The sequence below is a fragment of the Pelodiscus sinensis genome, chromosome 2 (assembly GCF_049634645.1).
Source record: "Pelodiscus sinensis isolate JC-2024 chromosome 2, ASM4963464v1, whole genome shotgun sequence".
In the NCBI taxonomy this organism is placed as follows: domain Eukaryota; kingdom Metazoa; phylum Chordata; order Testudines; family Trionychidae; genus Pelodiscus; species Pelodiscus sinensis.
The window spans coordinates 117,392,021-117,415,328 of NC_134712.1; the positions used below are offsets into that span (position 1 = coordinate 117,392,021).

At 43.0% G+C, this 23,308-nt stretch overlaps 2 protein-coding genes across 5 annotated transcripts in view; both read right to left on the bottom strand.

Annotated features, from left to right (window-relative positions):
* Window positions 1–601: 601 nt before the first annotated feature.
* LOC102448699 (leukocyte elastase inhibitor) lies at window positions 602–17,289 on the bottom strand. Of its 2 annotated transcripts, none has more exons than XM_006115552.4 (7): window positions 17,152–17,289; window positions 15,529–15,705; window positions 7,080–7,217; window positions 5,456–5,573; window positions 4,353–4,495; window positions 3,115–3,282; window positions 602–1,777 (listed from the first exon to the last, which is right to left on the bottom strand). In XM_006115552.4, the coding sequence occupies exons 2-7, from the start codon at window positions 15,694–15,696 to the stop codon at window positions 1,376–1,378; spliced, it is 1,137 nt and encodes a 378-aa protein (XP_006115614.2). In that variant the 5' UTR covers window positions 15,697–15,705; window positions 17,152–17,289; the 3' UTR covers window positions 602–1,375. The 2 variants fall into 2 exon arrangements, with proteins under 2 accessions (XP_006115614.2, XP_075777484.1); XM_075921369.1 differs by lacking the exon at window positions 17,152–17,289 and adding an exon at window positions 16,645–16,665.
* Window positions 17,290–19,844: 2,555 nt separating this feature from the next.
* Window positions 19,845–23,308, bottom strand: part of LOC102449420 (serpin B6) — a 137,278-nt gene continuing 133,814 nt past the window's right edge. For all 3 annotated transcript variants that reach the window (XM_075921368.1, XM_075921367.1, XM_075921366.1), the window contains 2 exons: window positions 21,917–22,084; window positions 19,845–21,086 (listed from right to left, as the gene is read on the bottom strand). In XM_075921368.1, coding sequence (XP_075777483.1) covers window positions 20,682–21,086; window positions 21,917–22,084 — 573 coding nt within the window. In that variant the 3' untranslated portion in view covers window positions 19,845–20,681. The remainder of the gene's footprint in view (window positions 21,087–21,916; window positions 22,085–23,308) is intronic.

The following is a 23,308-nucleotide window of genomic DNA, read 5'->3' on the forward strand; positions in this document are numbered from 1 at the left end:
GTATTTGGAAGCTACATACAAAGCTTCTAGCAGATCCTTTGAGCTGGTTCATACAAACCAGAGTCTTTGAAACTAAGCTGTTTGTAACAGTCAACCTTATTTTACTGATGCTAAGACCAAACTGTTATGGAATATAAATAGTTGTTCTTCTCTCATTGCTTTTAAGTTCTCACAAGTGTTAGCTGCAGTCTTATGAACTTCCCAAGGAAGTTCCAAAATTATGTAAGAAGAGGTCAGTTTCTTGAACACTTGCATCATAATTCCCTGACTTGCAGAAGAGTGTGGTCAGCTCCTAATATCCTACCACTCCTTCACTTCTAGGCATAATTCCAAATATTAACTGATGCATTTAGCCCACAGGTAGTACAGCTAATCCAGGTTCTCTCAACTCTTCTATCCTCCTCTTCCCAGATTTCAATCTTCAGTTCTTTGTCCCTACCCACTCCCATTGCAACTGGCTGTTGCCCAGTGGGTGCCAACTATTCTGAAAATACAAAAGGGGAACTTACATACCAGACCACACCCACAAACCCACTTGCTTATTTTGGTATGCAATTGGTTTTTACTTTCCAATGCCTCATTTTGCACATAAAACAGCCTGTTTTTAAAAATAAAACCATTTATTTGTATACCCAAGGAAAACTTGTGGTAAGAGTCACAAAGGAATAAAGAATTAGGCTCACAGAATACACAGGAGGTTATACAGTTGACACATAGAAATAAGTGTGCAGAATATACATGAAATTGTGCAGACTAATAATACCAACAGGAAGCAACAATAGGACATTAACATAAGGCTGGCGACAGATGTTGTCAGGCCCTGGACTCTGTGTGTGTGTGCGCACGTGTATGCGGGGAGGGGCTCTCCTGTGGCCCCCGGGGAGGAATGTTGGGCAGAAGGGGCAGGCTGTTCAGTGCCTTCTGATTTGTTCAAAGGCCTGTAAATGAAGCAGTTGTAAGAGAGGGAAAGCCTTGCAAACTTACCCTGCTGAGCAATCACATTGAATTACTGGATCAAAGTCAACAGACGGGCATTACATCAAGGCTCTGCCATTTCACAAGAATACAGCAAAATTCACACAAGAGGGATATTCATACTTTAGGCGATTTCCTGACCCAAGTCACTGCCTCAAAGTACTGCATTCAATTCTGGTTCACTTTTATTAGCAGTTCAACTATGTCTCTGCATAAGGCACAGATAGACATCAATGCTAAGGAACTTGGCAAAGGATCACAGGAGGGATCTAAGGTATCTGAGTAATTCTATTGTGAAATGAAGAATTTAAGTGAAAATTAGTAAGAATTTAAATTATAAGTTCTGACTGAATGAAGAGGAAACTGGATCAGGTTCTCAACTATAGCTCTGTCTTCTCTTTTATGGAGAAGCATATCTGCCAAAGAAGAGTATGCTTTGTGTTGGTTTGTGACGAATGAAGAAAAGGAAAGGGTGGTCAGCATTAAAATCCTCTTCCATAAGCATGCAGAAATTAGCAATGGCAGCAGTGGCAGCTGCAGCTTCTGTACCTTCTTCATTCACGTCTATGAAAGACTTGTGTACAATTTGGGAGAGAAAGAGGTTTCGTGCACCTGACATTCCAGACAAGTCAGCCTTGCCACAGTCAAATATATCCTGGAGGCCAAGACCAGTTAACGCTGATTTAAGGTCATAGCTGTCTTCCAGCTTAAATTTAGGCAGATGCACATGAGTATCAATGGGGTGCATATTTTGTGGTTGTGTCCATTCCTGAAGCTTTTCTAAGGTGAGCTGCTTCTCTAGCTGGAATTATAAGCACAGAGATCATTAAATTGTGAAGTAACATTCTGACATACCACCAATGTAAAAGTATTTCTCTTCCAAAAACATTTAAAATTCAGTATTGAAAACACTGTCTATAATGGGATACAAAGTAAAGTGAATACAGATATAAAAGGTAAGACTCCAATCTTCCCTACCTCTATACAAATCCACATTTAATAATTATATTAAATCCCATGAAGTTGTTGCAAATTTACATCCCAGTAACCAACTTCAGAATCTGATCCAAAGTATCCAATTTTAAATCACAGATTTTTGCTTTTTGTTGCTCTGTAGAAAGGACTTATAGAAATCTGTACTAGTAACTTAAAAAAAAAAAGTCCTATCCCTTCATCTAACTTCTGGGAACTGTTAAGTCACTAAAACCTGATAATGAAAATAATTAACAATCACTGAAGAGACATCTACACAGCAGTGCTTAACTCAAAATAAGCTACGCAGCTTGAGCTATGCTAATTGCGTAGCTTAAGTCGAAATAGCTTATTTTGAATCTGGTTATGTCTACACAGCAGTTATTTTGAAATAGAGCACTCTTCCTCCGATTTCCACTAATCCTCATAAAATGAGGGTTACAGGAGTCAGAGTAAGAAGTCCTCCAGCTGGACATTATTTTGAAATTATGTTGAAATAACTGCTTGTGTGTAGATGCACACTTTGTTATTTTGAAATAATACCCTCTTTGACCCTTCAGTAATGATGATCAGCTTCACCATTTGAAAGCACATATAAGACGACTTCCAAAGTAGCTAAAAGAAAAACTCCCATCATTTAAAAAGAATCCAGTTTATTGTATGTAAACTATTTTTTATTTCACTTTGTCAACCACTCCAGGCAAACCACCTATGTCACCAGAAGGGAGAGGATTAGCAGAGCATCCACTACACTCACCCAACTTGAGAAGATCCCCCCTACTTTGAACTAACCCTATTGTGGGTAGTTACTCAGTCTCCACAGCCAGATTCCTCCAACAAGCATGGCACAAAGCAGATGCAGTGTCCCATAGAAACCATACTATTTGGTCAGTAAAACCCCTCTACACTTTGAAAATAAAGAATAATAATGATTAAGCAATTGAGGACTATCAGAGGATGGTGATAACTGGAAACAGCAGGATTTTCCCCTTATTAATTCTTATTCTTTACTGTTCTATTGGTAGGATGAACAGGTGAAGGCATAATGTTGAAGCCTACAATTTGTGGCCCTCAAGGGGTAAAAGGCAGACTAAAACCAAGGTTTTGTATTACATGAAAACTGAAATTAAACTGAAGGAGAAATTGAGACTGGTTTGTATAAATCACCTTCTGGAGCCCAGTGGAGTCATCATTAATGTCATCGGGTAACAAGATGATCATGCTAAGATCTTTTCCATCATAAGGAAGCTCTAACATGCGGCATTTCAGCTCTGAGATATACCCAAAAGGGAATTTTTCTTTCTGATACATCATTTGCACAGGCTTTTTTTCTTTCTTGATGGTTTATAAAAAAATACAGAAAAAAAAAATTAAATTAACATTTTTCATAAACTGAGATAACACTAACAAGTTAAAAATCAGATTTCCTTACCTATGTTAATTAACAATAACTTAGATCAAAAACTGACTTAAAAACTAAATTGCTTTTCACTCTATGATTTACTCCCTCTGCTCCCCTTAGTTGTCTTAGGCAATGAAAGCGCATTCAGGTCAGATTCACTAATGCTTGATTAATTAACAGTTCTTTGATTATGTAGTGCTATATAAATGCTAAGTACTATTATTTTCAGTTTTGCTTTTGATTTCTCTTACCTAACATAATGCTTACTTCTTTGATTGCAGAAATTAACCTAGATTCTTCATTCAATTGTAGCTCCTCTAAGCTCCTCCAATAGCAAGAGGGGCCACAAACTGTACTGATGGCCTTTGTAATAGCTATCTCTAGGTACTGTAGAACTCTAGATTTGCTCTGCATGGTCTATGGGTGCCAACCCCCCATGACTCTTGTGGAATGTCCAGGAATTAATCCTTAATTAAAGATTATGTCATGCGCTGACACCTTCAGGAATATGTCCAACCAAAATTAGCAACCCTAGTATGGTTCCTCCCATGGTTACAGGCACAAGAGGCACAGCCTTGTGCAAAGTAAATGGTGATTCAGCCATGCTCAGTTAGCATAACTGCTTCCTGGGAGACATTAAAAGTACAACATAAAGCTCTAAATTGTGTTTGGGGAAAACAGGTCTCTCTCCAGAGATGGTGTATGTGAGGGGCACATATAGCTTAATACCACATTTTCCTACACTCTCCCATTCCTAAAGAAAATGGAGGAGCAATGAAACACAGAGTCTAGGCCATTGCAGGGAAATCATTTATATCCAAACAAAAACTGTTTGAATAAAATTTAAAAGAAAACAAGCCATGAAAATATTTCTATTCACATTTAGTTTGTAATTTTTAAAAATTTTATAAAAACTTTAATTATAGGCCTAAATTCCCCACCAGCTTCCATTTATAGATATTTCACTACAAGCAAAAAAGATAACAGCACATTATCACATTACCTTATTTAATCGAAATTGCATTTCTTTCGTGTTTGTTTCCTTAAATTTCTCAGCCCAACTTCCCTTGAAATAAATAGCATTCACCAACACTAGTTTGGTCGTACTATTCACTGAGCTCTCAGACAACAGTTTGGGGATTTTACCTTCAAAGTAATAAAAAGTCATTACAACATTATTTTACATTTTTAAAAAATCCACTGTCTTAATTCAAGAAAAGACTTCTGATTTTCCCCCCAAAACAAATACAGTATATTTAAGCACCCATCTCCGTTGTATTATATTACATTATGCTGCGTTCCTCAGCAACATTCCATATATAATAAGTTCACAAAAGTGTAAATCCTTACAGCCTAAATTTTCAGAAATGCATCATTTGTGCGTGCTCAATGGGGCCTGATTTTCAAAAAGTGTTAAAGCATATGCCATCTGGCAATAGGGCTTCTTTAATGTACTTACAGTAGGGCACCCAAAATTTAGATAAATGCAAGTTCTACCTTTCTAGTCCAGCACCCTCAGGACCTGACTCGTGCTGAGCCCAAGAATTTGCCTAATGACAGGAGGTCAATATTGTCTAGTAGTGTTGCCAACACTTCCACTGCTTGCTGGGCTCTTAGAAGACATTTACAGGTAAGTTAGAGCTAAATAGCAGTACAGAACACTGAGTTGAGATTGATGGCTGCCTGTAAATAAATGTTATGGGACTGCGGAAAACTTGGCCACACCCATGATAAGTGGACATCCAGATAACTAAAATCAAGATGTTGCTGCATCAAAGAGCATCAGACTAGACAAGTTGAACCTGTACATGATTTAAGAATCTACGACCAAGATTTTCAAAATTAAATGTCTAAATTTAGGCTCCTAAATCCATATTTAGACACCTATTTTGGCAATTGTTGGCCTTAATGTTTGAAAATGTGAATATCTTTTGAGCTATCTAGCTGCCATAAACACCATGCTTATGCATTTTCTGATTTTACTAGCTATGCTACTGGCTGGTAAAACGAGATGGAACAATTTGAATGGCAGCAGAAAAGGAGGACATATCCCTATTGATTGGCAATAAAAAGATGCCATTTAGTTAACTAATCAAAATCTCTTACCTTCAGTTTGCTCCCCTACCCATTGGTTAATTTGTTTCCTTGCTTCATCTGAAGCATGCAGAAAATCAACTGTAGCCAAATCAGCTCGATATAATTTCTGAGTCTTTGTCAAGAAGTCCTAGAATACATAGTCAGAAGGAAAAATTTTCATTGCACATATCTTTATAGTGATGCTTGAAAGGACTAGATTTTTTTCAGTATATGTTGGTAAACATCTATTTCATCATACACATATATAAACAAACTGATAAAGACATTTCCATCAATAATAACTGCAATTTACAGATAAGCAAAGTATGAAAAATGCTACCTGCTAGAGTGTGATTTAAGGATCTTTGGTTTGTATATTTTGACATATGACGGTGACAATTTGTATTTTAACTGTTAGGTAGCTTAACTTTTTAAACTGCTACTTTAATTAAATCACTACTGTCTGACATATTCATTTTTAGACACATGTCCCCCCCAATAATTTCCCTGAATTGTGAACATTTAACCTGATACATACAGGCAAAAACTACTATCTGCCAAAATTTTCAAAAAATAAAAATAGAATTCTGCCAAGCCTATTGGGAGCCTTGTAAAGCAACCCTAACTTAGATTATGTAGCTGACCTATCTCAAGGCTTGGGTGAACTGATTGACAGAGACAGGTGAACAAGACTAATATGTCAATGCTCCCATCATGCATGAATATGAACTGATTTCTTATTACTGATGTTTCAGTGTTAGACTTTTTAAACAGGGTGAAGTTCACTCCCTAGCAACAGGCCCACACAAGCCTATACAGGACTGAACCCTGACTGAGAGTGTAAGTGGGACATAAGTGGCCTTCAGTCCTCATATAGGCTCTCTGCATAGGGGTGAATTTCACCGGTGGAAGATATGTTGGTTTTAAAGTACCACTGATCTAGCTAGTGGGTGGGATTTTCAAAGATACTTGTGGGGTAGCAGCCCAAACCACACTGAAAATCACCTAACTTCCATTTGTACCCTTAAAATTCCATCCCTGTATTTACAGATTTATTAGTTTGATAGCCAGAAGCATAGAAGGATATCAGACTGCTACTTCCCAAAACAGGGTGCTACATTTGTAGCCAAAAATGTTCGTCTTGTACAGAGATGGGCAATAAAACAGTGGTGGGCCACCAGGTTTATTTATTTGTGCCTTCACAGGTGTAGGTGTTTGCAGCTCCCATTGGCCAGGAATGGCGATCCATGGCCAACGGAAGCTGTGATTCTCTGTACCTGTGGAGGCACAGGTAAATAACGGCAGTGTGAAAACCTGCCAGGGACTAACCCTGGCATATCGGATACAGGGCACGGGCTGGTATTTGCCCAGCCCTAGTCTTGTGGGTTGTTCAACTGACCTCACAGTTTGTACCTCATAATATACAAAGTATTAAGTTAGTCTGCTTGGAATCATGGCAGTTATGTTGTTATGATTTAATTCCAAATTGTATTAAGATAAATTGTATTCCAGTGGGAGTTTTGCTACTGACTTCAAGAGGGGCAGGACCAAAAATGACAGGGACAGGACCCTAACAGAAATGGGAAGTAACTGATGACTGATCTTCGAAAAATTCTACAGAAATTCCGTCACATGAGCTTCTGAATGAACTTACCTCTAAAAAACTGTAGGTCTTCTCTCCATAAAGCCGATTGGCAAGCTTCAACAGATAGGGAGCTCCACTTCTGTTTATGTCAGAGGTCAGGGTCTGAACTCTTGAATGAAGCTCTTCCACAACATCAAAATGAAGGGTCTGGATAAAAAGAAATTATCTGGCCATCACTGATATAGTGTAAAATGCATATCAATTAATACAGAATATTTGGGAGTAATGGAGAAAAAACCAAACAATGTTTGCTTTCTGATTTCAAACTACTGAAAACTTCAGCTAGTGCAAAATCTAGTGATTTAGAGGCAACTCAAATGTATCACCTGCCCTCAATCACTTAGTTGAACTGTCTACTGTATCTGGGCACAATTCAAACTGTTCATTTTCATTTATAAATGGGTTGGCAGCTCTCCTCCTATGTGCCATCCAGCCACAGAGATCTGTTGGGACACTAATGATAGTCCCCAGATATTAAATCTGCATGTAAGATGATCCAATAAAGGGATGGTCAGTTCTCAAATTCACTTCTCCTTTTAGTTTTGCTCCCTTGGAGCACACTGCAAGCCCTATCTGTTCTCTCAGACCTCATTTGAACATGTTAGGAAGGTGAGCGTGTGCTGATGTAGTGTGATTTTCTTTTATTTTTAATAGATTATGTTAATATAAATGCTGCCACATAGTACTGATGGCTGATAATTAAAAACATTAAATATATCACTGTAATTTCTCTTTTAAGGACATACTTCCTCTCAGAGGGTATGTCTACACTACAGCACTAATTCGAACTAACTTAGAACTAAAAACTAGTTTGAATTAGCGTTTTGCTAATTCGAACTAGCATGTCCACATTAAGTGGACCCTGAACCGGGCTTAAGGATGGCAGTGCTGGCAGGGCATCAGAGGAGGACTTAGAGCGTGGAAATGCTGCCTCAGGCTAGCCGAGGGCTGTGCTTAAAGGGTCCCGACCCCCACCCCGGACAGACAGTTCTCAGGGGTGCCCCGCTTGAAAACCAGTCCTGGCTTGGAGTGCCCTGAGTGCCCACACTGGGCACATCACACCACTCGGCCATCAGCCCGGCTGCACTTGCCGCAGGCTGCCATCTGGGGAGAGGGGGCAATTGGGGGGCTGCAAGAGAACTTCCACCCCCAGAAGCCCGCAGAGCCAGCCCAGTCCTCCCCATCGGGGGCTCGTACCCCATTCCTCCCTCACCTCCTTCCACTTACCCTTCCCTAGCCCCTTTTCTTGATGTACAAAATAAAGGACAATTGTGTTCAAAAATGGAATCTGTCTTTATTGAACAAAACGGGGGGAGACTGGGAAAAGGAGGTGGGAGAGGGGAAGAGAGAGGCTGGGAGAGGGGAGGGCAACTACAATGATCAGGGGTTGGGAACAGGTCCCATATGAAGAGAGGCTAAAGAGACTGGGACTTCTCAGCTTAGAAAAGAGGAGATGGAGAGGGGATATGATAGAGGTCTCTAAAAGCAGGAGTTGGGTGGAGAGGGTGCATACAGAAAAGTTCTTCATTAGTTCCCATAAAGAAGGACTAGAGGACACCAAAGGAAAGGAATGGGTAGCAGGCTTCAAAGTAGTAACAGAAAGTTGTTCTTCACAAAGCAAAGAGTCAACCCGTGGAACTCCTTGCTGCAGGATGCTGTGAAGGCTAGAATTAGAACAGAGTTTAAAGGGAAGTGAGATCAAGTCATGGAGGTTGGGTCCATGGAGTGGTATTAGCCAGGGGGTAGGAGTGGTGTCCCTGCCCAAGGTTTGTGGAAGGCTGGAGAGGGATGGCACGAGACAAATGGCTTGGTCACCGTCTTCGGTCCATCCCCTCCAGGGTCCCTAGGGTTGGCCGCTGTCGGCAGACAGGCTACTGGGCTAGATGGACCTTTGGTCTGACCCAGGACGGCCATTGTAAGCTCAGGGCTCAGGGTCGGGGGTCTCAGTGGACCCCCTTGATTTTCATGCACACCTGCTCCTGGGTGGCCAGGCTGGCAGCTCTCCTGCCCAAGCCGGCCACTTTCCTGTGCCTAGTGCGGAGATCGTGGACAAGGTCCACGATGTCCGCACTAGCCCAGGCGGGTGCCCACCTCTTGCGGTCCCGGGCAAGCTCCCGGGAGCCGCCAGCCTGGTCCCGGGAAGAGGGGGAGTGCTGGGGGGCATCGGGTGGCTGGCTCGATCCGTGCCAGGTGCAGGGTCTGCTGGCTGGGTGCTGGCAGGCTTGCACCAGGCATGGGCACCGTAGCCAGCCCGTGCCTCTTTAAGGGGTCCAGGGCTGGGAGGGGGGCATAGAGTTTCCCTGGTGTTGGCCAGAGTGGCCACCAGGGAAACCTGGGGAGGGCTAGCCTCCCACTAGTTCGAATTAAGGGTCTACACAGCCCTTAATTCGAACTAGCTAGTTCGAACTAGGCTTAATCCTCGTAAAATGAGGTTTACCTAGTTCGAACTAAGCGCTCCGCTAGTTCGAATTAAATTTGAACTAGCGGAGCGCTAGTGTAGCGCCTATTAAAGTTAGTTCGAACTAACGTCCGTTAGTTCGAACTAACTTTGTAGTGTAGACATACCCTGAGTGATTCTCAGAGACAAGTTACCCAGCAAATAACATATAGATCTCTCCATAATGTACCTGGACTCTAGCTGGGCTGGTGAAAGTGAAACAAGGACCTTCAATACACAGATAAATATTCTGGATAAAGCTAAATCAAACCCGAGTCCACAACTAAGACTCAGTCTAATGACCTTATCCAAAGCTCACTGAACACTATGGAAAGATTCCTATTGACTTCAATGGGCTTTGTATCAGGTTTAGGTGTCCTGTGGAGTTTCAAACTGTTTTGTATAAGTAAAAAAATGCAATATTCAGACACTATGAAAGGGGTTCATAGACCACAGAAATAAAAATCCTTACACATGTAATTTAAAAATTTTTGGTAGCTATAATCTTTTTCTCAAGATTCTCTGCTCCCAATGATGGCTGTAATTTATTTTCACAAATATTACAAACTACTTTAAATTAGAACATAAGCGTATTACAGATTAGCATGCTGAAACTTCTCTGGGATTTTTAAATCCTTTTCATGCTATTTCAGCTCTCAATAGATTCAACCTGGGTAGGGCTGTTAGTTTAATGTATATGTTGGAATGGGCGTTGGACAGTTTCTGTACAAAGTTCAGGTGTGACATGTGGTGATGAAATAGTTTTATTGTTCTAATGGATAACTCAGTACTGCCTAACACCATAAAAGAACCCCTCCTAAAGCCAAGAATATAAAGGAGACGATATTCTTAAACAAATATATTGTGACCCCCAGCACAGTGAATTCAAACACGCCCTTTTACAACTTGCATATGACACTGCAATAAAACAGAAAACCAAGAATAGCTGAATTCCTTTTAAGCAATAAATTTCCCAGCTCTAAAACCAGAATTTAATATACAGGAAAACTTCACTGCACTAGTTAATGCAATTTGCACCTTCTTTACAGGCTGAATTTGATAAAGACTGAACACAGAATTCTGTTCTTCAACTTGCTTACATTGAACAGAATTAACACCTCCTGAGTACTCCCATTGATTTCACTAGCATTGGCGCCAGCCACAGTAATAAAACAAAATTGTGTGTGTTAAACATTTTGTCATTAAAAATGTGATTAATGTAAAGTTATGTGGAAGTACCTGATTAAAGTCCACTGAACTCAATGGAAGTCTTTCCATTGATTTCTATGGGCTCTGGATCACAGCCATAAGATGCAAAATACAGGCAGTCCCCGGGTTACATACAAGATAGGGACTGTAGGTTTGTTCTTAAGTTGAATCTGTATGTAAGTCGGAACTGGCGTCCAGATTCAGCCGCTGCTGAAACTGATCAGTTTCAACAGCGGCTGAATCTGGACGCAAGTTCTGACTTACATACAGATTCAACTTAAGAACCCCAGGCATCCCCAAGTCAGCTGCTGCTGAAACTGATCAGCGGCTGATTCCAGGAAGCCCGGGGTAGGGGCTTCCTGTAGTCAGCCACTGGTCAGTTTCAGCAGCGGCTGACTTGGGGACGCCTGGGGTAGAGCAGCTGGGGTGCTGCCGGGTTGGTCCAGTAGCGCCAAGGAGCGGTGCTGCGGGACCAAGCGGCAGCGCCCCACCTGCTCTACCACAGGCCCAGAGCTTTGTTCCACGTCTCCCTTGTCTGCTGGGGGGGGGGCCCACTAGCTGCGCCCCCCCTCCAGCAGACCAGGGACATGGCGAGCAAAGCTGCAGCGGCGGCGGGGTGCCGCGCCTCTGAGGCTTTGCTCTGGCAAAGCCTCAGAGGCGCAGGACCCCTCCGCCTCCCGGCTTTGCTCCAGGTGTCCCTGGTCTGCTGGAGACGGTCCCCAGCAGACCAGAGGCACCGGGAGCAAAGCGGCAGCGGCGGCGGAGTCCCGCGCCTCTGAGGCTTTGCCATAGCAAAGCCTCAGAGGCACGGGACCCCTTCGCCTCCCCGGAGGGACCCCTCCGCCTCCCTGGCTTTGCTCCAGGTGTCCCTGGTCTGTTGGAGACGGTCCCCAGCAGACCAGGGGCACCCGGAGCAGCTTTTCTCGCCCCGAAGGTCGAGGTGGTGGGACCGCTGCGCTCTGGGCGATCCCGCTGCCTGCGAGCTCCGGGGCGAGAAAGCCCCGTTCGTACGTGCGGATCCGACATAAGTCGGATCCGCGTAACTCGGGGACTGCCTGTATAGTGAAACACAAAAGACAATATGTGTTTAAAGTTCAGCATGTGCTTAAGGCCTTCAAGACTTAAGCACCTTAATGGTGTACTGAAATGCTTTCCCATCAGGTCCTTATATAGAACACTGGACACCTATTTTTGAAAATACTAATTTGCAGATGTGCTGAATATTACTATTGTGGCTGATCTCATTCCAATCATCTTTGATATGAGATTGATAATGCTGACTCTGAATGAGAAAGTGGATGAGATAATATCTGTCATTGGATCAACTTCTGTTGGTGAGACCAGCTTTCAAGATACACAGTGCTCTTCAGGTCAGGAAAAAGAACTCAGGCCACGTCTACACTAACAGATGTGAAGCACTAGTAGATATAGCACTGCTCACAGAGCGCTGCAGGGAAACCGCTATTGTGTGTACACATTGTGCTCCTTGTGATGGTGGACACATCCACACGAGCAGCTCTTGCACCGGCACAGAGAGTAGTGTATTGTGTTAGCTGGTCGATTGTGCAACTAGCCACAGGCTTCTCATTGAGGTGACTTACCTAGAACACAGCAACTGAAGAGTTAGTGTGTGCTAAATGCCTTGCCAATGTGGACTAGGGATGTTAAGGACTAGTCGACTCTCCGATAAGCAAATGTTTATCAGATAGTCGACAGGATAGTTGAATAGTCATTTCCTCCCCCCTTGCTGCCTCTATCAGATAGAGACAACAAGGTGTGGGAGGAGAGAGGGGCACTTCAAAGTAGCAGCACTGCATGGATCCCAGGATCAGCTGTGCGGTGCTGCCCCTTTGAAATGCCACTGCGGTGTTTCAAAGGGGCAGTGCCACATGGAGCCCAGGCTCCATGCTGTGCTGCTGCTTTGAAACACTGTGGCAGTGTTTCAAAGGGGCAGCGCCTCACGTAGCCCAGGATCAGCTGTGCGGCGCTGCCCCTTTGAAACGCCACCTCAGCGGCATTTCAAAAGGGCAGTGCCACCTTATTGATTAATCAAATAGTCGATGCAAAAATGCATCGACTATTCAATTAGTGAATTACACGATACTTAACATCCTTAGTGTAGACACCTCAGGTGTTACAGCACTGAGTGCAGTAACTTCCTCAGTGTAGACTCAGCCTCAGCATGTCACAGCTAAACACAAGGTAGTTCACATTAGGGATGTGATGGGTTAGCAGGTTAACCAGGTAATGCTTACTGGTTAAGGTTAATCAGTGGCGGATGGAGCTTTAATTGATTAACTGGTTAAACATAATGTTTAAGTGACTGACTAGTTAAATGAGATTTTACATCTCTAGTTCACATATATTCTAGCTAAGGAACCATTCAGATCAAGTGGCCCATTAACGCTGAAATCACAGGACAAAAAGAGGGGTTAGTGGATTACAGACTGTGGTAATAAATCACAAATCCAATGTCTTATTAAGAAGACCATGATTTTTGGTGTCTGACAAAGTTATGAATTTAAGTTCCCATCCCAGCTTGATCTTTGGAAGGTGTTATGTAGGTTTTCTTTGAGGACAAGGTCAGGATTTATGGTTTATTATTACAACAATCTAATCCACCAATCTCCCTCCCTTTTTTTAGTTTTATGATTGCTCTGTACGTCTTTGAAATATGTATTAATTATTTATGTTAAACAATTTGTTGCTGTTTATATGTAACTGTCACACTCTCTACGTCTACACTGTAGCCGTCTTCCACAAAAGCTTAGACAAATGAAGCGCGGAGTGAAATAGTGTCGCACTTCATTTGCAATAATTAATTAGCAGCTGCTTTTGCGCAAGAGGGTTTTGCGCAAAAAGGAGCTGTGTAGACGGCTTCTTTTTGCACAAACCCCTCTCCGGTGCAAGAGCTGTACTTTCTGTAAAAATGAGGAAGAACATCTCTTGCGCAAGAGGGGGTTTTTGTGCAAAAAGGAGTCATCTACACAGCTCCTTTTTGCTCTAAAGCCTCTTGCGCAAAAGCAGCTGCTAATTAATTATGCAAATGAAGCATGGTGATATTCCACTCCGCGCTTCATGTGCGTAAACTTTTGCGGAAAAAGGCTACAGTGTAGATGTAGCCTCAGAAACTTTCCCAGACCTGACAAAAATCTCTGTGCAATTTGAAAACTTGTCTCTTGCACCAAAACAAGTTGGTCCAATAAAATATATGACCTCACCTATCTTGTCTTTCTAATATCCTGGGACTAACATGGCTACAACACTGCAAATAACATTAACCATGACTGTATTGAAATAAGATTTCAATCTTATTTACTGTATGTGTCTTGTAGGAGATGATATTTATGCCATTTTACAAAATTCATGACCTCATGCCAAGACATTGTCACTATGCATTATCATAGTTATGGCACTTTACCTTTAAGGAAGGGGAGGTGGGCTTTTAACATGCCAGCAGCAGTCTACATAACGTTATTAAGTATGCATTACAAAATCACAGATCTCTTTGCCAGGGCTGCAAAGAGGTTATTAGAGGGTTGGGGCAAAATCTGAAACAGAGGCTCTCCTCTCTTCCAGATACCACTGAGAAGAAAGGGGTGGAAACTGTACCCACCCTGCACTCACCTCATGGCAATGACTCCTGTCCTGTAGGACTGGGCCTTGTGCCTCTCAATGTGGGACCTGGCTGGCACACCAGGTTGCAACACCGCTCACTTTGTGGGGCCTTTCAAACTGGGTGCCTGGGGCATCCAAAGGCGTGAAAACAAAGTACAGGCAGTCCCAGGGTTACGTACAAGATAGGGTCTGTAGGTTTGTTCTTAAGTTGAATCTGTATGTAAGTCGGAACTGGCGTCCAGATTCAGCCACTGCTGAAACTGACCGCCAGTTCTGACTTACATACAGATTCAACTTAAGAACCCCAAGCATCCCCAAGTCAGCTGCTGCTGAAACTGATCAGCGGCTGATTCCAGGAAGCCCGGGGCAGAGCAACTCTGCCTCGGGCTTCCTATAGTCAGCGCTGGTCAGTTTCAGCAGCGGCTGACTTGGGGACGCCTGGGGCAGAGCAGCTGGGGTGCTGCTGGGTTGGTCCAGTAGTGCCCAGAGCGGCGCTGCGGGACCAACTGGCAGCGCCCCAGCTGCTCTGGCCCAGGGTCCACAACAAAAGCCTGGTCTGCTGGGGGGGGCACACTAGCTGCGCCCTCCTCCCCCCCCAGCAGACCAGGGACACGGGGAGCAAAGCCGCAGCGGTAGCGGGGTGCCGCGCTCTGAGGCTCTGGCAAAGCCTCAGAGGCGCGGGACCCCGCCACCGCTGCGGCTTTGCTCCTGGTGCTCCTGGTCTGCTGGGGACCGTCTCCAGCAGACCAGGGGCACCGGGAGCAAAGCCGCAGCCGCGGCGGGTTCCCACGCTTATGAGGCTTTGCTCTGGCAAAGCCTCAGAGGCGCGGGACCGCGCCGCGGCTGCGGCTTTGCTCCTGGTGTCTCTGGTCTGCTGGAGACAGTCCCCAGCAGACCAGGGACACCGGGAGTAGCTTTTCTCGCCCCGGAGGTCGAGGTGGTGGGACCGCTGCCTGCGAGCTCTGGGGCGAGAAAGCCCCGTTCATAAGTGCGGATCCGACATAAGTTGGATCCGCGTAAGTTGGGGACTGCCTGTAAAATTAATTTTTTCAAGGTTTTTATCAAATTGATTAGTGACTGAATTAAGTGAGAAACAGAATATGAAGGTTCAATGAATTCTAATATTTTTTCTTTTAAAACTTTTATTTCCCTATAACGTTCAAAATTAAAAGAAGACAGAAATTTTCTGCTGACCTTCAACAGCTGTGTCTCTGTGTTACCTCTTGCCCCTAAGACGACCATGGCCACGGCAGCAGAAATACTGAGTGGAGAGAAGAAGATATTTCCTGTTGGGTTGGTTTCATTCAACTTTCTAAACAGCTCAAGAGCAAACTGGGTGTTTGCATTACTCAGTTTCTCCATGGTTACAAGCTGAAAAATACAACAAATGCAATCAAGGCTTCCAGTAGTTATTTTCCAAAAGCTAAATGTCCTGTGTTACACAGAACAAAGATGAAACTAACAAAAGAGCATTTGTACCATAGGGAAGTCAGAAACAATAACTCCAGTTTACTTCCCTCAGACATTAAGAAATTCACATAAATAGATACAGCAGCAAGTAGATTGTCTACCACAAATCCTCTGGTCACATGAAACTTACAGATGTTACATAATAAACCTCACTAGCCTCTTACCTCTTTGGAACAAATGAAGTTTAAGGGGCTTCCAGGAATTGACACTAAAACCCTCTTATTCTAAATTCATAAACCTCATACAGTCTAAACAACTGATGAGTAACCTCCTACTTGTTTTCCCACTAATGCATTTGTTAATTGCAACAGTTAAGGCCGTCCATTATAGTAGCTGCGATATCTCCATCTCATCTGAGATCTGTTTCTACCGAGCAGACCATAAAGATTCCAGTCCTCCAAAGACTTGCTTATCTGTTTAACTTTGTGCTCTGTGTGAACTCATTGGGACTACTAACTATGGATCAAGTTTAGCATATGCCAAATCTTTGCAAGATTAGTACTCAAGAATGAAACTAAATGTGTAGGAGACCTGAGGTTTTGAAATCAAAACAGAAATACTGAGCATGGGGCCTGCTGCTGCACATAATCTCCCCTGCCCCACCTCCCAAACCGTTATAACACTACAGTACTATGGTAGTTCTAGCTGAACTCTAAAATGCAGATTATGCCCTTTAACTGACAGCAAGGAAGCATTCAGGTTTCCAAAAGGACTGACTCTCTTATAACTTTTGCAATTCTGCTTTGTCTAATTCTCTACTAAACAAGAATTTAAAGCAGGTATTTCTACTATTTTCCCAAAACTGCAGGCATCTGCCTGAGTTTTTAATTAATTTCCCACCTCTAGCTCCTTCTCTCCACTGACATCAAGATATAGTAAAGCTGATTAAAAATGGGAAATGTAGGCAAATATGGTAACATTGATTCTCTTCAGACACAGATGAAAAACAAACCTCCACCTAAGGCGTGAGGGTTTCTCAAAAATCAAAAAGGGGGAGTGATGCCAAAAAGTTTGGGAACCACAGCTGTAGAGTTTGCAGGGCAGGCTCTAGTGGGAAGCCGTTTCATCTCCCTGGCGGGAGAGGCTCAGCCGATGCTGCGGGTGGGCCCCTCTCTCCTGCACCGCTGCCTCTGTGTCCCCTCTAGGCACGCGGGCAGGGAAGCAGACTAGGCCGAAGGGCTCAGGAGCAGCCCTCGCTGCACATTTCTCATACGCGGAGAGGAGCAGACTGCGGGCTCCGCGCTCCATGGCGCAGGGTCCTCCCTGTAGCCCGTTTGTAGGAGCCAATGAGCGGGCAGCGCGGCTCCCCCTCCCCTATTCTAGGACGGGGACAAGCTGGTCTCTTACCCTCCTGCCGCCGGCTGGGGAGTCCTGGGCTGCAGGCTCTAGCGGAGACACAAGAACCGGGGACTCGGTCCGGGGCGGGGAGAGTGCGCGCGGGCTGGGCTGGGCTGGGCTAAGCCTGGGGGAGGGAAATGCACAGGCCCAGGGTGCGGCTGCTCGGGGGAGCGGAGTGACTGCCCAGGGAGAGCGGGCGGCAGCCTTTGCAGGTGGGGCAGGGGTGGGGAGTTGCACCGGGCTGGCAGGAGGCGCACGTGAACCCACAGACACCAGGTTCGGGAGGCAATAGCTGCACAGCAGCACCGCTGCTTTTTGTTAGTGCTGAGGTTGCTGCGCTAGGCCTAAGTAGGTGAATTCCCAGGGTTGCTAAGGCCTGCGTGAGGAGTTCAGTGGTTGGGGGTAGGCAGCAAGCTTTCACCTCACGAGGTGGGAGAGAAAAGGGTGAGGCAGAAAAGAAAATGAGGCTCTGAAGAGAAAAGGTAATGAAAGAAAATAGAAGAGACAGACAATCTAGACATCAGAAAGCTCATAAAGAGGAAGAGGAGAAGAGAGACTGTGTGCAAGGAAGAGGGGTGGAACTGTCCTGGAAATGGGGTGATACATATAATTGATATTAATAGAGAAGTAGACTTGTGTTTTCCCATCCTGCCTGTTCTTGCAGTGTGCTTCAGTTTTCCATTTGTGAAAAAGGAAAAGGGCTGCCCGAAAATTGGTAGGGAGTGGGTACCTTTCTCCTCAGTGTGGAAGGTAAAATGGAAGGTTGGAGACTGTGGCCAGCCCCAGAGAGGTGCAGAAATAGGCAGCCTTGTATTGAATATTTTTAACTTTTATTAAAATGCTTTTAACTATAACTTTTTATTTATCAACTTTTTACATGCGTGGGCGCCAGATAATTACTAACAGTAACAACAAACTGCAATACAATAGAGGAAAATGCCCTGGGGTTTCTCTAAGTCTAAGTAATTATCAATAATACCCCAGGGATTTTTATCAGTTATATTTACATTAATTTCACTCATAAGGTTTAACATCTATTTTAGCTCCTAACTATACTATTTAACAAACTTCTAACTAACTTACTCTTAACACTATTATTTATCAAACTTTTAATTAACTTTACACAGTAATACTCACATTTATCAGATATACAAGGGACAACAGCATATTCGTTATTCGTTATGCTCTGCAAAAGATTCGGTAGATTCGGTGAGCGGGAGGGGGTCCTCGGGTGATCAGCCCTCAGAACCTGGCTCGTGTTCTGCCTTCTAAATGTTCGGGAACCCTCAACTGCATGCAGGAGGGGTAGCTGTTTTATAGAGAGAGCAAGATCTTTCCCGCGCCTAGTTGTGATAGGCTTGATAGATTCAGTGACAGGCTGAGGGGAAGGGGAGGGGGTGAGATGGACCTTGACTGGCGCGAACTTCGCATGACCCTTACCTGCCTGGTGTCTTACTCCTGGTTTTTACTGATTTTAAGTCACATAGTGCAGGATTTTTGGTTTGAGGGGAAGGTAAACTTGGGCTAGGAAGGCTATGCGCATGAGGCCTGGCCAGAAAAGACCCTGTTTTCACACTCAGCAGTTGCTAGAAGCATCCCGCAGACCGTTGTCAGGGGTTCCGCGAGAAATCATGGAATAAATAAATTTTTTTTACAATGTAAGCTGACATATATAACAGCTCTTTACAAATAATTTTTCTTGACAATAAATTAGCAGTAATTGGATTGTGCTCCCTGCTGTCAATTTTTTCTGGCCAAGCAAACGTTTTCATAGGTAAGGGTTCCTCGGGATATGAAAAATTATTTTAGGGGTTCCTCCATGGGAAAAAGGTTAGGAATCACTGCTCTAGAAATACATGTAAACAAACAGTTTTCAATAGTCAATTGGCTCAGTGGGTAAGAGGATTTCCTTCAGTTTCTCCAGAGTTAAGAATTGCTGTTCTGTATACCAATGGCCAGCTCCCATGGCAGCTTGGAATGCCTGCCCTACCTCTGTCCACCAGGTACAGTTCCTTTTCACATCCTTGAAGTCAAATGAGTGTTTAGACTTCCTTATAGTTTTGTGGACAATGCTGAACTCTTTGTTTCCAGTACCTATGGGGCAATGATTATGAAGGGAAAGGATTTGTAGTTGGCAGAGGCAATGAAAACTTTGCACACAATCCAGGACTGGTATCTTAGTGCAATTTGTAATACAATGAAAGGTTATTTTCAACAATGATGTTTCCATTGAAATAATTAGATCCATGAAAGAGAGCTGTGTCCTCCTCAGACCTCTCCGTACCACATTATGAGGCTCTGTTGGCAAATGTAATTGGCGATTGAAACTGAGTTAGCGCTGAGATACAGAGATGGAGGGATGTATTAAGCAAATAGTTATGGCTAAAGAGCAGTCAGGACTCCAGCTAAACAAACCTTTAGGTACTTCGGATACAATTCTCAGACCAGCCCCTAAATTCTAAATTCTGAGTTCAAAGTTAACCACCCTATTGCCTCTCAGTATGTTCCTGACAGCCAAGTATTATAAAAGAGGCAATAAATACTGGACTTCACTGGAAGTAGGAGCCCTGCTATTGCAGTCTTAGAACAGCAGAGCCTGCCTCTACTAGCTAATGACAGCAAAATACTCACAATGTTTGTTTCAGTCACTGCAGCTGAAGAACTGCACCATGAACACCAAACAAAATTTGACCCCACAGCACTTCACATCAGTTCCTTTATTATTGCTTCAAGGAGCAGAAACAGCAAGACCAAAATCATTGGATATAACTACTATAGCATAGAATTTAGCTTTATTAGTCTAAGCAAAAAAAAAAAAAAAAAAACCACACCAACTTGCTGAGTTACATACTACCTCCCTGGTTAGTTACATTAGATACAAATATGAGAGCGCTTGCATTTAAATTGCTGTACATGTCCTGGAATATATTACAATCTTTGTTATAGATAGAAACATCTGTCCTGTTTCACAAGTCTTTGAGTGTAACCCAGGTTAACTAGTGACAAGGCACATGCAGGGTGATATTCTGGCTGTACTGAAGACAGTATTACCTTTGACTTCAGTGGAGTTGACTTTATCCCTACTCTTGCATAAGGACTTGCTCAGTTATTCCCCAAGAGTAACAGTTGCGTTAGCATCATTCATAAAAATCTTATTTAAAAAATATCTAGGGACATAGCTAGACATGGAAAACCAGTATGGAAAATGAGACAGGGAGAAGGGAAATTTAAAAAAAAAGTATTTGGAGCTCAATGAAAAGTTAGTCTTCTTCCTCCCCCCATAAGATATACCAGTTGTTGCTAGCTAAGCAACCCCAAGTTTGAGAACCAGGTTTCAAGGGCAGCATTTACAGAGATGGATCAATACATTAAGCAAGTAGTTATGGGTAAAGAGAAACCAGGACTCAAGCTAAACAAACCTGCATTTTTTTAGATACACAGGATATGCAGAGATGCTTTCCAGTGAACGATGGCAAATGCTATTATACTTTTACAGTTTGGAACTAACTTTCTTGTGTTAATGGCTGCATTACTAATTTTTAGGGGCAACAAAATCTGCCATAGAACATAATGCTGCCAGTGTTGTTGTGCCGGATAAAGAACATGAAAGGATGGTCAACAGTGAACCTAGGTACAATCATTGCACATCGCAAAGAAATCACTGCTGCAGTAGCAGCTGCTGCCTCAGTGCCTTCTTCATTCACTTCCACAAAGGACTTGTGAACAACCTGAGACATAAAAAGGTCATTGTTGGCCGACATTCCAGATAAATCTGCCTTTTTTTGGTCAAATACATCAGTCATTCCCATGCTCTTCAGAACAGGCTTCAGATCGAAAGTTTGCTCCAACTTAAATTTGGGTAGAAACACCTCAACTTCAGTATCATCCATCATGTCTGGATTTATCCACTCTGCAAGTTTCTCATCAGTAATTTCTCTTTCCAACTACAAGAAAAAAAGGTCACAAAATTAAAGTGGAAGAAAAGCCATGAATTTATAACAAAACAACGACCACGGTGTGTTCATATCCAAGGAGATGAGCATCTTTTCTGGGTTTGGAGTGAATGTTATTGCTGTAATCAGAAGCCAAAAACATTCCTATTCCTTTTCCAGGATCAGAGCCCCACTGTGCTATATGCAAGTACTGACATAAGGCCATCTTTCATGGTGACAAGTTGACGAAATTGCATGTCACTAGCAATGCAGTGTGCTTTGTAAAGGTGGCTACCATGGGAGAGGCATTACTATGTCAGTGCCCCTTAACAACCAGGTAACAATACAGCACAGAAAGGAAATCAGTAGTTTTTGAATGGAGAACCACTTGAGGACTCCCATGTGATGCACCTGTTAGGTAGAGGGTCAGGTACAGAGAGAGAGCTCAATTCCCCTCCCCACCAACAGTTATTAAGGAATATGGGGGTGAAATCCATCAAACAGGAAGTGATCTGTGAGTGGAAGCTCTCTAGGATCTCCCTCAATCGGTCACTCACTCCATTCTGCTTTCATCCCAGTCCCTGGTGACCCCTCCTCTGTTCAAGAAGTCTCTCCTTTCTGATCTCTAGACATCAGAGAGAGCTGGATGTACTTGACAGTGAGATACAGTGTTCCCATCTTTTGGGGGACAGATGCAGTGCCTCCTCGGCTCTCCCACCCTGTGCTGACACAGGTGAGTTAGGAGCTGGAGGCTTGAATACACAGATCTAAATGAGATTTAGTCAAATGCTCTTCTCTAGCAGGATTTCAGCTGTCTTTGTGTTCTGTACAAAGTGTCTTACCTGTTCCAGACCAGTGGAATTATCTTGGATTTCATCAGGAAGCAGAATAATCATACTAGTCTCATTATCAACATAAGGGAGCTCAAGGACTTTGGTCTGAAAGTCTCCTAAATATCCCATCTTAAATGTAGCTTTCTTGAACATCATCTGCACTGGTTTGCTTTCGTCCTTTTAAAAAAATATCAAATGTCAACAATTAATACAGAGCCAGCATGTTTGTAGTACACTAAAAGAACTAAGATTCAGATCACATAGAACATTAGAAATCAAGCTGCACAAAACGCTATAACATATTGCAGGGAAGGGTGACAACCTGGCCCTTCAGGTTGTGAGGGAATGAACCAGAATTTCATTAGGCTTTCCCATTTGTAATATGTATTCCTTTGAAATTTATTTTGATTGAAGTACCACATGTATTTTAGGGTGGTAGCTTAGGTATACATAGGGTGTAGCTATCTATCAATACAATTGTTAAAACACTGAATCTCTGAGCCTAAACAATTTCACACCTGGATTTAAGCCTTTTAATTTACCTTCATATTTTAATCTTTGCTTCAACATGGACAAGGAACATCTTCTTTTAGGCTATTTAACTTAGGATACTATTTTGTTCCTTTTCGTTACTGATCCTTGGAATGCAATATTAAAAGAAATGTCAAATATTTATTAAATCTCTAAATTATAAGGCCAGTAATTGTTTCAGAAGATCATTTTGAAATCCACTATATCTTACCATTTTTCTTATGAAACACAAGGTAAGAAGGTTTTTCATTATTTTCTTGTCATTCAAGTTGAGAAAATAAGGATTAGCCTTACACTTTAAGGCCATTAATCAAACTTTTCCAAACCTTAACTTAAAAGGTTAGTAGGCAAGAGATTTCAAACATCTCAGTATTAAATGGTAAATATGGCCAGGGCTGCTATTGCTTGTTAATACATGAATGGAAGGGTTGGGCGGAAAGAGAGACACGCAGCCAGACTTTCCTAAAGATCTTGCAGAACATTAGAAAAGTAGCAGGCTCAAAAACCTTTGAAAGCATGAACCTGTGAGTAAATTGAAGAGAATGGCTATTAATAAAAAAAAAATGGAATGGATATTAGTATGCTGGAAAAATTGCTGATGTGCTCAGGGTTGATACAGAGCAGTGTGGCAGCTTTTAATCTGGTTTCCCACACTTACTGGAAGGTTGTATGTAACCATGAATATTAACTGATGAGTCCAGGCTTATCGGTTAAACATTTACACAGTTACACTTTCACATCCCTAGTATGCACTGTCTAGAGGAGAGATGGGCACACTCAAGTGGATAGTGCGGGTTCATCATCATTTTTGGCAAGGAAGTGTTTGCAGCCCCTGCTAAGTGTCTATTGAGTTTCCTCTATGCTGCCTTG

What these genes read in the sequence shown, in the direction of transcription:
- LOC102448699 (XM_006115552.4), bottom strand. Translation starts at nt 15,696, where the DNA reads ATGGAGAAACTGAGTAATGCAAACACCCAGTTTGCTCTTGAGCTGTTT. An exon ending in CAGAGACACAGCTGTTGAAG is followed by an intron (nt 7,218 to 15,528) that starts GTCAGCAGAAAA and finishes CTTTTTATCCAG; the next exon opens with ACCCTTCATTTTGATGTTGT. An exon ending in TGCAATTTCGATTAAATAAG is followed by an intron (nt 3,283 to 4,352) that starts GTAATGTGATAA and finishes TAAACCATCAAG; the next exon opens with AAAGAAAAAAAGCCTGTGCA.